This window comes from Eleutherodactylus coqui, chromosome 13 (assembly GCF_035609145.1).
Source record: "Eleutherodactylus coqui strain aEleCoq1 chromosome 13, aEleCoq1.hap1, whole genome shotgun sequence".
Lineage (NCBI taxonomy): Eukaryota > Metazoa > Chordata > Amphibia > Anura > Eleutherodactylidae > Eleutherodactylus > Eleutherodactylus coqui.
Genome location: NC_089849.1, coordinates 88,275,729 through 88,291,224, shown reverse-complemented (window position 1 = coordinate 88,291,224; position 15,496 = coordinate 88,275,729). Strand labels below are relative to the sequence as shown.

At 43.2% G+C, this 15,496-nt stretch overlaps 1 protein-coding gene across 2 annotated transcripts in view; it reads left to right on the top strand.

The window, feature by feature from the left end:
* TNKS1BP1 (tankyrase 1 binding protein 1) overlaps positions 1–15,496 on the top strand; it is a 77,352-nt gene that overhangs the window by 54,263 nt on the left and 7,593 nt on the right. For both annotated transcript variants that reach the window (XM_066586828.1, XM_066586827.1), the window contains exon 6: positions 6,901–9,106. In XM_066586828.1, the coding sequence (XP_066442925.1) occupies positions 6,901–9,106 (2,206 nt within the window). The remainder of the gene's footprint in view (positions 1–6,900; positions 9,107–15,496) is intronic.

The window sequence follows — 15,496 nt, the reverse complement described above, 5'->3', positions numbered from 1 at the left end:
GCAAAACACCGGACACATGTGCAGGAGGCGGGGAGCCCAGGAAACTTAATATCTCCTTGCTCTCGGCGACCAACGGTCACCGAGAGCCTGGAGCAGTGATGGGTGGCCTCGTTGAGCGGTCCCCGGACACGTGATAAAAAGGTAGCGTTATACCTTAGGCCAGTCTCACATGACCGGATAGGAATTACGGATTCTGCATGCGTTTGATTAGCGGTAATACGCAGATCAATCGCATTGGATTACACAATTCCGCTCACATTAGCGGGTTGGAATTGCGTAATCCACTCGCAGAAAAGCGAACGCAGCAGGTTCTATTTTACCGCGGATATCCGCAACATAGAGCCCATTGTGCTCCATGGTCATGGATATACCCGCAGCCCATACGCAACTACGTTGTATACGGGCTGCGGGTACCCGCATCATCGCTAAGCGACGGTGCGGGAAATACAAACAACAAAAAAAAAAGTGTACTGCGCATGACCGCCCGTGTAAGTACGCAGTTATGCGCAGTACATTATGCGGCCGTACGCAGGGTCACAGCCGGGCTCACAGCCGGGATCCGCTGCGGGCCTCCACAAGCGGATTCCCCATACGGCTGCGTGAGCCCGGCATTATTCAGACCGCTAACTGTAATACGCAATTTACAAGAAGCCCCGGGAACGCCCGCCTTCATGCAGTTCCAGGAGCAGCTTGTTGAGCGCCTTCTGTGTGAGACCGCCGCACCTCATCAAGCTTACGGAGACTCACAGAGCGCCACTTTTTACACCCCATCCCCGCCGCTGAGGTCAAAAAATGACTCTCAAAAAGCATGAGAGGAGGGGGGATACTGGTTTTATTGCCCCATGTGCCCATCCCAACCAGCCTCCATAATTACCCGTCTTTGGAAATACTACACAGTTCACATTATTACTTTTATCTAAGATTTGGGGAACGCCGAAAAGGGCGTGGAGGGGGGGGGGGATTTTAGGGAGTCAATTTTTATTCCGTACAAATGAGCAATGGGGCCTGGAATTTATTCAGTTATGCCCTGCAATCCAACGGGTGTTCCCTCCATTACAGGCCTTGCCATGTTTCCTGTAAGTAGATTAGGGCCACAATGGGTATGTTTTTGAACACGGGACAAACGGGGGTATCCATTTGGGGGTGAATGCCTTCATTCCTATGTACACTGTACAAAAAAAAAAGTTTTTAAATTGACAAAATTGCCAAAAAAATGAAAATTGTAATTTTTTTCTTCTGCTTTGCTGAAATTTATTCAAATATTGTGTGGTCAAAATACGCAGTACACCCCTAGATGAATTCGCTAAGGGGTCTAGTTTTTAAAATGGGGATATTTGTGGGGGTCTTTATAGTTTTGGACGCTCAATGACTCTATAAGTGGGCAATGGGGCCTGGAATTTATTCCGTTGTACCCTAAAATCCAACGGGTGCTCCTTCCATTACAGGCCTAGCCATGCGTCCTTTAAGTAGATTAGGGCCACAAGGGGTATGGTTCTGAACACGGGACAAACAGGGGTATCCATTTTGGGGTGAAAGTCTTCATTCCTATGTGTGCTGTACTAAAAAAACAGTTTTTAAATTGATACAACTGCCAAAAAAATGAAAATTGTATTTTTTTTCCTACTGCTTTGCTTAGATTTATTCAAAAATTGTAGGGTAAAAATACACAGTACACCCCTAGATAAATTCGTTAGGGGGTCTAGTTTTCAAAATGGGATCATTTGTGGGGGTTCTCTGTCGTTTTGGCCGCTCAAGGGCTCTACAAGTAGGCAATGGGGCCTAAATCACCTTCATGCTAAATTTCTGTTCTGAAAGCCACCGACTACTCCTTTCATTTTGCGCCCCGTTGTGCATCCAGACAAAAGATTAGGGCCACAATGGGTATGTCTCTGAACACGGGACAAACAGGGGTATCCACTTTGGGGTGCAAGTCTTCATTCATGTGTGTGCTGTACCAAAAAAGCAGTTTTTAAAACGACAGAATTGCCAAAAAAACGAAAATCACAATTTTTTCCTTTTGCTTTGCTTCAATTCATTCAAAAACTGTGGGCTCAAAATGGTCAGTACACCCCTAGATAAATTCATTAAGGGGTCTAGTTTTCAAAATGGGGTCACTTGTGGGGGTTCTTTTTGATTTTGGCCGCTCAAGAGCTCTACAAAAGTGCTATGAGCCTAAAACTCCTTCAAGGAAAATCTATGTTCTTAAAGCCACCGACTACTCCTTTCGTTTTGGGCCCCATTGTGCATCCAGACATAAGATTAGGGCCACAATGGGTATGTCTCTGAACACGGGAGAAACAGGGGTATCCATTTTGGGATGAAAGGCTTCATTCATGCGTGTGCTGTACAAAAAAAGCTGTTTTTAAAATGACAGAATTGACAAAAAAATGAAAATCACAATTTTTTCCTTTTGCTTGGCTTGAATTCATTCAAAAACTGTGGGGTCAAAATGGTCAGTACACCCCTAGATAAATTCGTTAAGGGGTCTAGTTTTCAAAATGGGGTCACTTGTGGGGGTTCTCTTTGGTTTTGGCCACTCAAGAGCTCTACAAAAGTGCTATGGGGCCTAAAACGCCTTCAAGCAAAATTTATGTTCTGAAAGACACCGACTACTCCTTTCATTTTGGCTCCCGTTATGCATCCAGACACAAGATTAGGGCCACAGATTAGGGTATGTTTCTGAACACGGGAGAAACGGGGGTATCCATTTTGGTGTGTAAATCCTCATTTTCATGGGCTCTATAGGAAAAAAATATGTCTTTAAAATGACATATTTGCAAAAATATGAAATTTTATTTTTTGTCCCCTAAATTGAACTAATTCCTGAAAAGAACTGGTGGGGTCAAAATACTCATGACACCCCTCAGTGAATACACTAAGGGGTGTAGTTTTTAAAATGGGGTCATTTGTGGATGTATCTATTATTCTGACACTTATGAGTCTCTGCAAACTTGGCTTGGTGCAGGAAAACAAAGTGCTCCTCAAAATGCTGAAAAGTAATGTTAAATTTGTACGTCCTCTAAATGGTTAAAAAAAACACAAAAGTTTTTCAAGTGTGCATTCAGAATAAAGTAAACAGATGAAAATACATATCTTATCAAAAATTTGTACAGTATGTTTGGACATATTTGAGATATTACGGTTGAAAATGTGAAAAAATGACAATTTTTTCAAAATTTTTCCAATATTGGTACTTTTAATAAATATACACAAATTATATCGGTCTCTTTTTACAATCTAAATGAAGTACATGTGGCGAAAAAACAATGTCAGAATCACTGGGATATGTAAAGCCTTTACTGAGTTATGCCACGTTGAACGACGCATGTCAGATTTCCAAAATTTGGCTCCGTCACTAAGGCGCAAACAGGCTTCGTCACTAAGGGGTTAAAGGGAATTTGTCACTAGGTTCATGCTACCCAAACCACAAGCAGCATGAACCCAGGACAAATAGGTCAATTCAGCCTATGTAGTTTGTATTGTGAAATTCTGCTGGGTTTCGGAAAAAACATACTTAGGCCTCATGTCCACGGGGAAAATCAGATCCGCTGCAGATTCTACATGTAGAATCTGCAGCGGGTCCCTCCTGCCCCGCGGACATGAGCGCTGAAAATGCAAATAAATCAGAATAAACTTACCTCCGATCCGCTCCGTTTCTTCTCTTCGCTGCGGCGTCATCTTCTCTCGTCGCGGCCGGATCTTCATTCTTCGGCTCGGCGGATGTGCACGATGACGTCGGTGACGTGCCCCGCGCATGCGCCGGGCCGAAGCAAAATGATCCGGCCGCGGCTGAGAGCAGATGGCGCCGCGGAGAAGAGAAGAACCGGAGCGGGTGAGTAAAATATGATTTTTGTGTCCCGCGGATCCGGACGGCTTCCATAGGCTTCAATAGAAGCCTGCGGGAGCCGTCCCCGCGGGAGACCCGCATGAAAATGGAGCATGGTCCAGATTTTTTCATGCTCCATTTTTTTTAAAATCACTTTTATTGACGATCCGCGGGTATTTATGTACCCGCGGGTGGTCAATGCATCCCTATGGGGTGCGGATCCGCATGCAGGAAATCCGCTGCGGATCCTAAATCCTATTTTCCCCGTGGACATGAGCCCTTAGAAGTATGACTTGGAGCTCAACTCTTAGTGCTTCGAGTTGAAGGGCCGGACCGCTCTGGACTTTTCCCAACCACAGCAACAACAGTAAAAGCTTCTCTCCATGCTTGTGTATAGGGGGAGGGCTGCCAGTCTTGATTACACATTGGGGAGAGCCAAGCGAAGCCTGCCTCTTTCACTGAGATCTCCGTTCCAGTTGAGCTTTGAGTCGTAATTTTAAGTACGGTATGTTTTTTTCTGAAATAAAAATAATGTTTATTTCAGAATAAAATACGCATGGGCTGTATGGACATATCTGCCCTAGGTTCATGCTGCTTGACCATGGTTTGGGCAGCAGGAACCTGGTGACAAGTTCACTTTTAGGGAGTATTTCCATCCCAGACTTTTATGGCATATCTATGGGATATGCCATAAAAGTCAGAAACAAGAGTGGGCCCCAACCCGAGGACCCTTACCTTACTTCTGGTCTGACATCCACCACCGGCAGCACAGATGTACAAGATGGCTGAGGGTGATCAGGATTAGAGAAGCAGCCAAGTGGGCTTTGCTACGCTGTTTCCATTGACTTCTGTACTAGTTATGGAAACAGCCTAGCCCCGTAGCTTTCAGCTGTTTCTGTAATGCTGACCACCTCATGCACAACAGTGTTCCCATCTAGGCCATGCTAATCCTTGATGGGAACACCCCTTTAACATTATGACTATGTAGAGGATGTATTAAAAAAGCAGAGATCTAGCACTGCAAAGATATAATAAAAAATAAATTGGTACAGGTTTTTGGAGTTAAACATTACAGAGTGTTAAAATGTGAACTTTCAGGTTATTAGCAGCAGTGCTTTGCGGTGGTCTACAGAGGCCACAGCTTACTTTTGCTTCTTCTATAAGGTGTTGGGGTGAAAACACACATAATCCCTTTATTGCTTCATACCCACAAACTAAGATGGGAGAGTTAAAGTTTTAAACAGTAATAGGTTCTCAAACTTTTTTCCAATTGGCCCCCAGAGAAACCCAACTCCTACTGTACTTAAAGAAAGCTTGATACCTGAGTGGGCAAACATTACACGATTCTGAATCATTGCTTATGTTCGGGCTGAGGTTTGTTGAATGATTTGCCTCATCTTCAGGGTGCGGGCAGACGAGCTTAAGCGTATTTACGTTCGCACGAGCGCAACGTATAATCGCCCGAGCGATCGTTTTTCACCGATCACGACCAGAGCTAGAAAGCGTATTTTCGTTTGTTCCTACTTTGCAAACAGTCTTTTCGGCGATCGAATATGCGTTGGCGCGTATTTCGGTCGCATATGTTCCGTTTTTTTTCGAATTGCCGTTTTTACGCGCCGTAAAATCGCCCATGTGAACGAATACATTCGAAACCATTGCCTCAGATGGTCACGTATATACGTTTGGTCGCAAAAACGCGCCGTTTATGCGCTCGTCTGCCCGCACCCTCAAACAGGTTGACATAAATCTACCATTCTTATGGTAAAAGTGACCTTTGCTCGTTGATCTTCCTCAATCAAGCTGCCATCAAAATTGCCACAGCCACGGCTTGGCAACAACGGTGTTCCTTGTCTGGTATTAAATGGCCACTGTTGTTTCAACGAACTTTGCATACATTAATACTACAAGTTATAATTGCAAAAAAACTTATAATATATCTTATTAGAGGGAAAAGGATTTTTCTCCATTTATGAGTCATTTATTTTTTAATTCACCCTCAATTCATTGCTAAAATTTGTCTAAAGATGCATTAGCTTAAAGGGGTTGTCCTGCGCCAAAACGTTTTTTTTTTTTATTCAATAGGCCCCCCGTTCGGTGCGAGACAAACCCGATGCATGTGTTAAAAAAAAAACGTTTAGTACTTAACCGAATCCCCGCGCTGCGGCGACTTCTTACTTACCTTACTAAGATGGCCGCCGGGATCTTCACCCACGATGCACCGCGGGTCTTCTCCCATGGTGCACCGTGGGCTCTGTGCGGTCCATTGCCAATTCCAGCCTCCTGATTGGCTGGAATCGGCACACGTGACGGGGCGGAGCTACGAGGACCAGCTCTCCGGCACGAGCGGCCCCATTCACCAGGGAGAAGACCGGACTGCGCAAGCGCGTCTAATCGGGCGATTAGACACTGAAATTAGACGGCACCATGGAGACGGGGACGCTAGCAACGGAACAGGTAAGTGAATAACTTCTGTATGGCTCATAATTAATGCACGATGTACATTACAAAGTGCATTAATATGGCCATACAGAAGTGTATAACCCCACTTGCTTTCGCGGGACAACCCCTTTAAGGGTTCGGGTTACAATCTTTCAATGGAAATTTGTGCAGAGGTGAGGAGAAAGTAACTAGAGAGTGAGGGAGAAGAAGAGACACACAGACACTGATGCTGAAGGCTGTGGGAAGAGTTTTATCTTACCTTAGAGCTGGATTCGCATCTACACTGCTTAGTGCTGCTGTATAGTGTCCTCCCTCCTGCTACTGTTTTTGAGAGTGTGCTACAGAGAAGTATCGGAGCCAGATCTTTTCTTTGTGTGCTGTATATGGGAGACATTGTAGTAGCTAATCTCAACCACTAGCTCAGGCAAAAGTGATGTTTAGAGATGGAACATTCGATATGCAAGTTCTTAAATGATCAGAACTAGTGCTACTCCTCATGTACACATAGGGCAACTTGTTCTGAAAAATCATGTTAAGCGACTGGCGCGCTTAAATGTATGATTTGGGTATGTTTTATGGGTTAATGTACTCCATACATATATATTTACTGTTTGTTGCTTTCATATATCTTTCAGATCACAACATGAAAATGATCACAAAGATGGAAGTCAGTACTATAATGTTCACTCACCAAATGTGCAGGATGGAGAAAAATTAGAGCATGAAGTTGATGAGTCAAAGGACCATCGTTATTTACATAGTCATTTAGAAGGACCATTGCAGGAACGTGCACTGTCTGGGGAACTAGTTCATCCATATGCACCATCTCAGGGACTAGATCACGCATATGAGCCATATGAGAAACCAGTTAATACATGCACATCATCCAAGGAAATAGGTCATACATATGCACCATCTGAGGAACTAGTTCACACATACAAATCATCAGAAGAACCAGTCCACATATATGCACAACCTGTTGAACCAAGTCGCACATATACACAATTTGAGGAACCAGATCACACATACATACAATCTGAGGAACCGGTTCACACATATGCACAGTCTGAGAAACCGGTCAACACATTTGAGCAATCTGAACAACTGGTTTACCCATATGCACAATCAGAAGAACCAATGCCAGGATATTCACAATCAGAAGAGGAAACTCATAAGTATGCAGTATTGAAAACAGCACGTCCTGCATATGATGAGTCCCATAACTTGGTTTATACATATAAAGAAGCAGAGAAGCCAGTTCCCCACAATATACAGTCAGAAGAGGAATGCCAAGGGTATGCAGTACTAAAGAAAGCAAAGTATGAGTGTGATCAGCCAGAGAAGCCAGATCAAACATATGATCTCTCAGAGGAGCCAATTCCCCACAATGTCCAATCAGAAGAGTTACTTCACAGGTCTAAACCATCAAAGACATCAACCCTCCTATATGAACAATCAGAGAAACAGGTTGACCCATCTGAGGAGTTAACTGAGTCATATCCACAAGACACACAACCAAAGGAGCCAGAAAAGGTGTTTGATCATACAGAGAAAACATTTGTAAAACATACACAACCAGAGGATCCAGAAATGATCATTTCCCATGGAAAACAACTTGATGACTTACATTACCAGCAAACACAAGCAGAGGAGCCAATTAGTAAAAACTACCTCCCAGAAAAAATTATTTCCAGTGAAACACCATCAGAGTTGCCAAATTACCAACAAGCACAATCAGAAGAGCTACATTACCAAAAAGAAGAATCCAAGGAGCAAAATTACTTACAAGCACAGTCACATGAGCCAAATTATAAATTAGCACATCCTGAGGAGCCAAATTACCTACAAGCACGGTCCAAGGGTCCAAATTACAACCAACCACAATCGGAGGATCCAGATTACCAACATGCACAATCAAAAGAGTGTTATCAGCAAGAACACTCAGAGGAGCCAAATTACCAACAAGCAGGATCAAAGGAACCAAATAACCAACAAGCACGACCAAAGGAGCCAAATTACCAACAAGCACGACCAGAGGAGCCAAATTACCAACAAGCACAATCAGAGGAGCCAAATTACCAACAAGCACGATCAGAGGAGCCAAATTCTCAGCAAGCACAATCAGAGGAGTTACATTTCAGGTACACACAACCAGAAAACTTGAAGTATAAAGATAAAAGCTCAGAAGAATCACACCTAATAGGGTATAATTTAGAACAATCACAGAAGGAGGATGTTCAGACTCTGGAGGGAAAACCCAAGGTGTTTGCAGAAAAGAACGGCAGGTTGCCAGAATCTACAGAGCGAGAGTACATGGACCTTCATGCAGTAGAAACAGACAGTAGACATGTTACTGTAGCAGAGCAAAATAAAGTTGAGAGCAGACCGGAAAAATACTTGGAGCAGCAACACAGGGATAGTCCTCCAGAAGAATACCACCACAAAGATGATTCAACATCCGAGACCTACCATAAGGAACTGCTATCTAAGGAGCAAGAAGCTAGGCATGTAGAGCAAGAAGGGACTTTAGATGCTCATACTGTTAAGCCAGAGTTAAGTGATGTTCTTCAAGAACAAACATCTAAAGTAACTAACAGACATTCTCAATCCAATGAATCACACACAGTGGAGTCAGAAGATACTCGGACTGCTGACAGATTGGACAAACATACCTATATTGAAAAAAATGTTAATGGACAATCTGAGCTTAATGAATCGGAGGACAATGAAGATAGGTCAGGTGGACCAAAACAATCAGAAGAAATAAGTGAAGAAAGTCCAGGGGAGTCAGTATCAGACACAGAGGAAAGTCCAGAAGAAAGTAATTTTGATTTTATAGAGGTATGAATCCTACACTTTTTTGAATAAAGAAAAGGAAAAAATAGGGCTCCTGCGCTACTTTATATGGAACAAGGACCGATTCTTTTTTTAAAAAGAATTGCAGCGGTCAGTAATGATTAACCCTTTCCAATCCAATTTGTATCCTGGTTTTCTTAGGGGGCTTACTCCTTTTCTGCCATTATAAAACAGAGCTATCTGCTGCCTAAAGCCAGTACTGCATGAGGTGACACGTTGAATAGGCTCCTACAGCAGAGAGGCTGGCAATATACAGTAAGAGAACCCCGACGGATGTCTTCCAACATCAGAGCTGTACAGCCTTAAATCATAATGTCTTCAGACATCAGACATTGGATTGGAAAGGATTAATAATAAAAACATTTATTAAACATAACAATTTAAGGTCACAGCCTTATATAAAAAGTATATAAATACTTGCAATGCGAAATATGCGACGCGTTTCGACGTGCTAGACGTCTTTCTCAAGCATACATGAATACCAATCAGGCCGGGTATATATAGCACAATGATTAATTACATACCTTTCCCTGAAAGGTCACCGGCGTTGTGCATCGTTCCGGTGTGCGGCGCCATCTTGGGCCATGAATGATGACGTTATCACCTACTAATCTATGGGGCTCCTCTCTGGGAGCCGACGTACGGGGTTTCGTCACAAGACTCCTAATGCGGAGCTACGCTGTATGGATGACACGCAGCGCTGCATTAGGAGTCTTGTGACGAAACCCCGTACGTCGGCTCCCAGAGAGGAGCCCCATAGATTAGTAGGTGATAACGTCATCATTCATGGCCCAAGATGGCGCCGCACACCGGAACGATGCACAACGCCGGTGACCTTTCAGGGAAAGGTATGTAATTAATCATTGTGCTATATATACCCGGCTTGATTGGTATTCATGTATGCTTGAGAAAGACGTCTAGCACGTCGAAACGCGTCGCATATTTCGCATTGCAAGTATTTATATACTTTTTATATAAGGCTGTGACCTTAAATTGTTATGTTTAATAAATGTTTTTATTATTAATCATTACTGACCGCTGCAATTCTTTTTAAAAAAAGAATCGGTCCTTGTTCCATATAAAGTAGCGCAGGAGCCCTATTTTTTCCTTTTCTTTATTTCTGTGTGATCCGACCTCTTAGGAGGTTTGGATTTTTCTGGGTGACACCTGCAGCTCTCCATTGTAATACAACTCGGTGGATTTTTTGTGAAAGAAAAATGCTATATGCCTGCCTGGATACTAGGTGCTGACATGTTCACCCTAGGGTGTCATCTGGAAAAGTGTTTGGCGCTCTCCTTGACTTCCTTTCCTTACACTTTTTTGAATAAGTCCATTATTTAGGTATCAATGCCATTGCAGAGCTTTGGGCATGAGCCTGTCCAAAAGGACATAATGTCCCTGTAGCTTCATACTATGGATCAGCGGCCCCACTGTATGGTGCTCTATGTAATACCATATTATGGAGACAATCAGAGGCATACAGAGATACTGTAGGGGATGTGACAGGTTTCCTTTAAACAACTGACACGTGCCAGCAATGGCCACAATCAAAGCTATCTCCGATCACAGCAGTTCTCTTTAGATGCTGCGGTCAATGCTGACGACAGCTGCTAAATTGGCAGACAGAGTGGATCCCGCACCAAATGCCCATCAGCCTCCCCCCCCACGCCAAGACACAATCAAAGGTGTTGATGATTGCCATGGATCCTAGTGAAGGTTCCTAGGACTATTATGCGTTGCATTCTATTAAGCTCTGTTTATAACAGGACTTAATAGACCAATGTTAAAAGTAAAATATAATGCAATGCTGAAGTATTGCAGTATACTCTACTAAGAATCAAAAGATTGCAATCAAGTATCCCATGGGGGGATAAAATTAAGTACAATTGTGTGTAATAAATTTTGTAAAATTGTACACAATATAAAATTTAAAAAAACACATTTTTTTAAAAATCTACAGAATAACAAAAACATAATTCGCATTGCCATGTCTGAACTATTGTCCGAACTATTAAAATATTGCATTTTGTATTCCGGACAGTAGTTGCCTTAAAAAAATGAAACAATTCTAAAGCTTCATTTTTTGGGTTGCATTACCTCTAAAAAGTGATCAAAAAATTGCAGGAACATAATGGCACCATTAAAAAACAACAGCTCTCCCCACAAAAAAAAAACCTGCACAGAGCCCCATCATCGGAAAAATAAAAACGTTATGGGGCTCAGAGTATGGGGAGAAAAACAATTTTGTTTAATAGAAATAGTCTATTATTTTTTAAAAGTAGTAAAACATGAAAATGCACTAAACTATGTAACTGGATTAGTTACATTACCACTAGAGATGAGCGAGCACCAAAATGCTCGAGTGCTCGTTACTCGAGTCAAACTTTCAGTGATGCTCGAGAGTTCGTTTCGAGTAACGAACCCGATTGAAGTCAATGGGCGACTCGAGCATTTTTGTATATGACTGGTGCTCTGCTAAGGTTTTCATTTGTGAAAATCTTAGCAAATCACCAAAGTCATGTAGAAAACACAGAAATGGATAGGGCAGGCGAGGAGCATCATGCAGGGCTGCATTTCGGGCTCTGAGGTCTCACTATTAAGCCACAATAGTGGCAAGAGTGAGATCCCCCCCCCCCCCCCACTGTCAGCATAACGATCGTTCTCCTCTGCCACAGCTGTAACAGCTGTGGCAGAGAAGAACGATGTTAGCCCATTGAATTTAATGGAGCCGGCAATACAGCCGGCTCCATTGAAAGCAATGGGCTGCCGGCGAGCGCTGGATGAATTTTTGGGAAGGGCTTAAAAATATAAGCCCTTACCTGAAAATCATCCTAAAATGTGTAAAAAAAAATGTATACTCACCTTTCCGCTGCAGCCGGAGTTCAGCCGCGTCTGGCCGGCAGTTCTCCTGAACTGCTTTCTGCAGTATTCAGCAGGTGGGGATTTAAAATCCCCGCCTGCTGAATGAACTGCCTCTGATTGGTCACAGCCTCACCAATCAGAGGCAGCTCTCACTCACGCATTCATGAATTCATGAATGGGTGAGTGAGTGCTGACTCTGATTGGCTCAGCGCAGGGACCAATCAGGGGCAGCTCTCAGCTGAATGACAGCTGAGAGCTGCCCCTGATTGGTCCCTGCGCTGAGCCAATCAGAGGCAGCACTCACCTATTCATGAATTCATGAATGGGTGAGTGAGAGCTGCCTCTGATTGGTGAGGCTGTGACCAATCAGAGGCAGCTCATTCAGCAGCCGGGGATTTTAAATCCCCGGCTGCTGAATACTACTCACAGCAGTTCAGGAGAACTGCCGGCCGGCCGCGGCTGAACTCCGTCTGCCGGGACAAGGTGAGTATATATATATTTTTTGTTTTTACACATTTCTGGATGAATTTCCGGGAAGGGCTTATATTTTTAAGCCCTTCCCGAAAATTCATCCCGCGCTCGCCGGCAGCCCATTGCTTTCAATGGAGCTGGCTGTATTGCCGTCTCATTGAATTCAATGGTCAGTGCTTGTTTAATCGAGACGAGTACCGCATGGTGCTCGTCTCGAGTAACGAGCATCTCGAGCACCCTAATACTCGAACGAGCATCAAGCTCGAACGAGTATGCTCGCTCATCTCTAATTACCACACACAAGCAGAGGAGCCAATTAGTAAAAACTACCTATCAGAAAAAATTATCTGCAGTGAAACGCTATCAGAGCTGCCAAGTAACCAACAAGCACAATCAGAGGAGCTAGATCGCCGCAATCTGACCTGCAGAATAAAATCAACACATTTTTTTAAATTGCACCATGAACACCTTAAGAACGAAACCCAAAGAACAAAGGCACAGTTTTATTTTTTCCATTTCACCCTAATTTCTAAAATGTTTCAGTACATTTCATGGTACATTAAAAAAATACAACTTGCCCTTCAAAAAAAACAAGCCATTGATCTATTGATAAAAAAAAACAAAATTTGTAGCTCTTGGAACGTGGGGATGAAAAACCATCAGTCATCCGTTATCCATATCTTGACCAAAGACATGCCTACCAATAAGAGTGTTCAACTTCACAGGGGAGTCATAGTACGTAAGTATCCGATAGTAGTTTTGAAAACTGCAGTCAAAGTAAGTCCTTAAATCAGCTCCAATAGGACGATCTACCAAGAGCATCTTTATTGTAGGCAGTGGTGGCAAGGGGCATATACAAGGCAGTCAATCCGGTAACCATACTGTGCCATGTTGGGCTCTGGGTCCCAACCCCTCTGAGACTTCAGGCATTGCCTTAGTGCATGGATAGCTAGCCACCCTTGATTACAGTGTAAACATACTGTATGGATTGGTCTTCCTAACAAATATGGGATTCAGATATTCTACAAACTGAGGGGGGTCCTTTGTAGATCTTCATTGTATGTGTTAGACACTGGCGTAACTATAGAGGATGCAGAGGATGCGGTTGCACCCGGGCCCAGGAGCCTTGGGGGCCCATAAGGTCTATCTTTTCCACATAGGGAGTTCAGTACTATGGATAAAACATTATAGTTGGGGGTCTTGTTACAGGTTTTGCATTGGGGCCCAGAAGCTTTAAGTTATGACTGTGCTTAAGTGGTTAAGAGAAGTTGGGGGACCCAAGATAAACTTTTGCACCTGGGCCCATGAACCTTTAGCTACACCCGTTAGCGATATTGACAATAACTTCATATAATGTCTTGTATTTGCGTGTGTTCTTCTCACTGGCTTCCTTGTATGACCAGTTCTTCATTATGGACATTAAGGCTCCTTATTTCACTGCCTACCAATAGACATGCAGCCGGTGGGTCTTCCTATCGGAGCCGATTTAAGGATTTTCTTTGACTGCAGTTATAATAAACCAATGTTTTATATCCCCCCCCCCATGATTTCTTTGTTTGTGATATACATCATTATCCTAGAGCTGCTAATAGGGGTAGCTAGGGTGACCCAACAGAAAACTGGTGACATCCAGACAAATGAATTGCCAATTAAAGAGCAATATCTGTTTTTGGTGGAGACTCTATAATACATACACACCCTGTACTGTACTTTTTGGCCAGGGATATGCCTTGACAAATACTTCTATTATCAAAAATAAGCTACGGTATTTGTGTAGGCTTTATCTATGTACAATAAATCGAGAAAACCAAGACTTGGAGGTGTTGTCCGTAGCACGTGGTGGTTGTCAATTATCTACTGTTAGAAAAAGCAAGCAGTGACTTGACTGGATGTTGTCTTGATTTTGTATGTTACCTTTTAATCTGTAAAGGACTGTTTGCCATACTGTAAATGACTATTGGCCACCATGGTCAGCTGGGGGGTCTTTAGACCATTTTCAGAGACCGGAAAACCCCTTTAAACCAACAACTCTACGTTGTGTGTAAAATGGGTGCTGGAATAAAAGGAGACAACACTTTATTTCCTTGGGCAACAGCTTTTATGGAACTTCAGTTATGTGGCAACCACAAGAGATTTGCTTACCAGGCTAAGGGGCCTTTCTCGCTGCCACTTTCATATTGCTTGCACATGGACAGTTCTCCACAGCTTTAACCTTAGAAGATCTTAAAATGACCATTCAGTTCTGGCAGCCTTGGTTTTTTGATACTTCCCTATTAGTTAGGCTGATTGCACTTCCGACATCTTTGAGGTCTTGTTTTTCGATGTTGGAACCTTGCACGACTGTTGTTGTTACCCATATGTAGGATGACCATGTCTTCCTTTTTGGCTGAACAGTGTCTCTCAATTTCCTTCCAATACAGCTTTAATAGAGTCCAGTGTAATATGGGAGTACTTTCTGTTGCTGCTTCCCTACTTCACAGTCCCTTTCTCATACTTTGGTGCACATTCTCTCTATCACAGGCGTGTTGGGCTATTCTCCACTTAGCAGGAATCACACATGCTCATTGTTATTCAGCGCTCATTAGAGTGAGCAGATTATCGGTCCACAAAAGAAAATTGCCAAAACTATAGGAAGGGATAACTGTAAATTTCGGCAAAATGCTGGATTGCTGACTGGGATTCGAAAGGACCCCTTTACAGTTAATGGGGGTCCATACGGTGCCGTACAGTTTCATCATAAGATGGAACCATCTAGTTTGGGTGTGCCATTTTCCTGCTCTCTGAACAGAGCAGGAAAATGGAATCCTCTTACACTGAAGTGAACTTCATGCACATTTTGGCTATACTTGGCATTTCCAGGTGGTCACTTGGTCGGCTATAAACTATGGGCTGGCAATGCGGCTTCTGGTGAAAGCCAAACAGAGTCATCAAGGGGAGATGTGGAAACATTGCTTCTAATGTAAAGTATCTCTGGAACACAATACTGTACAGTGCACCATGAATCGGCTCATGGAGTACGTAGTACGTACAGCTTCATAGTAT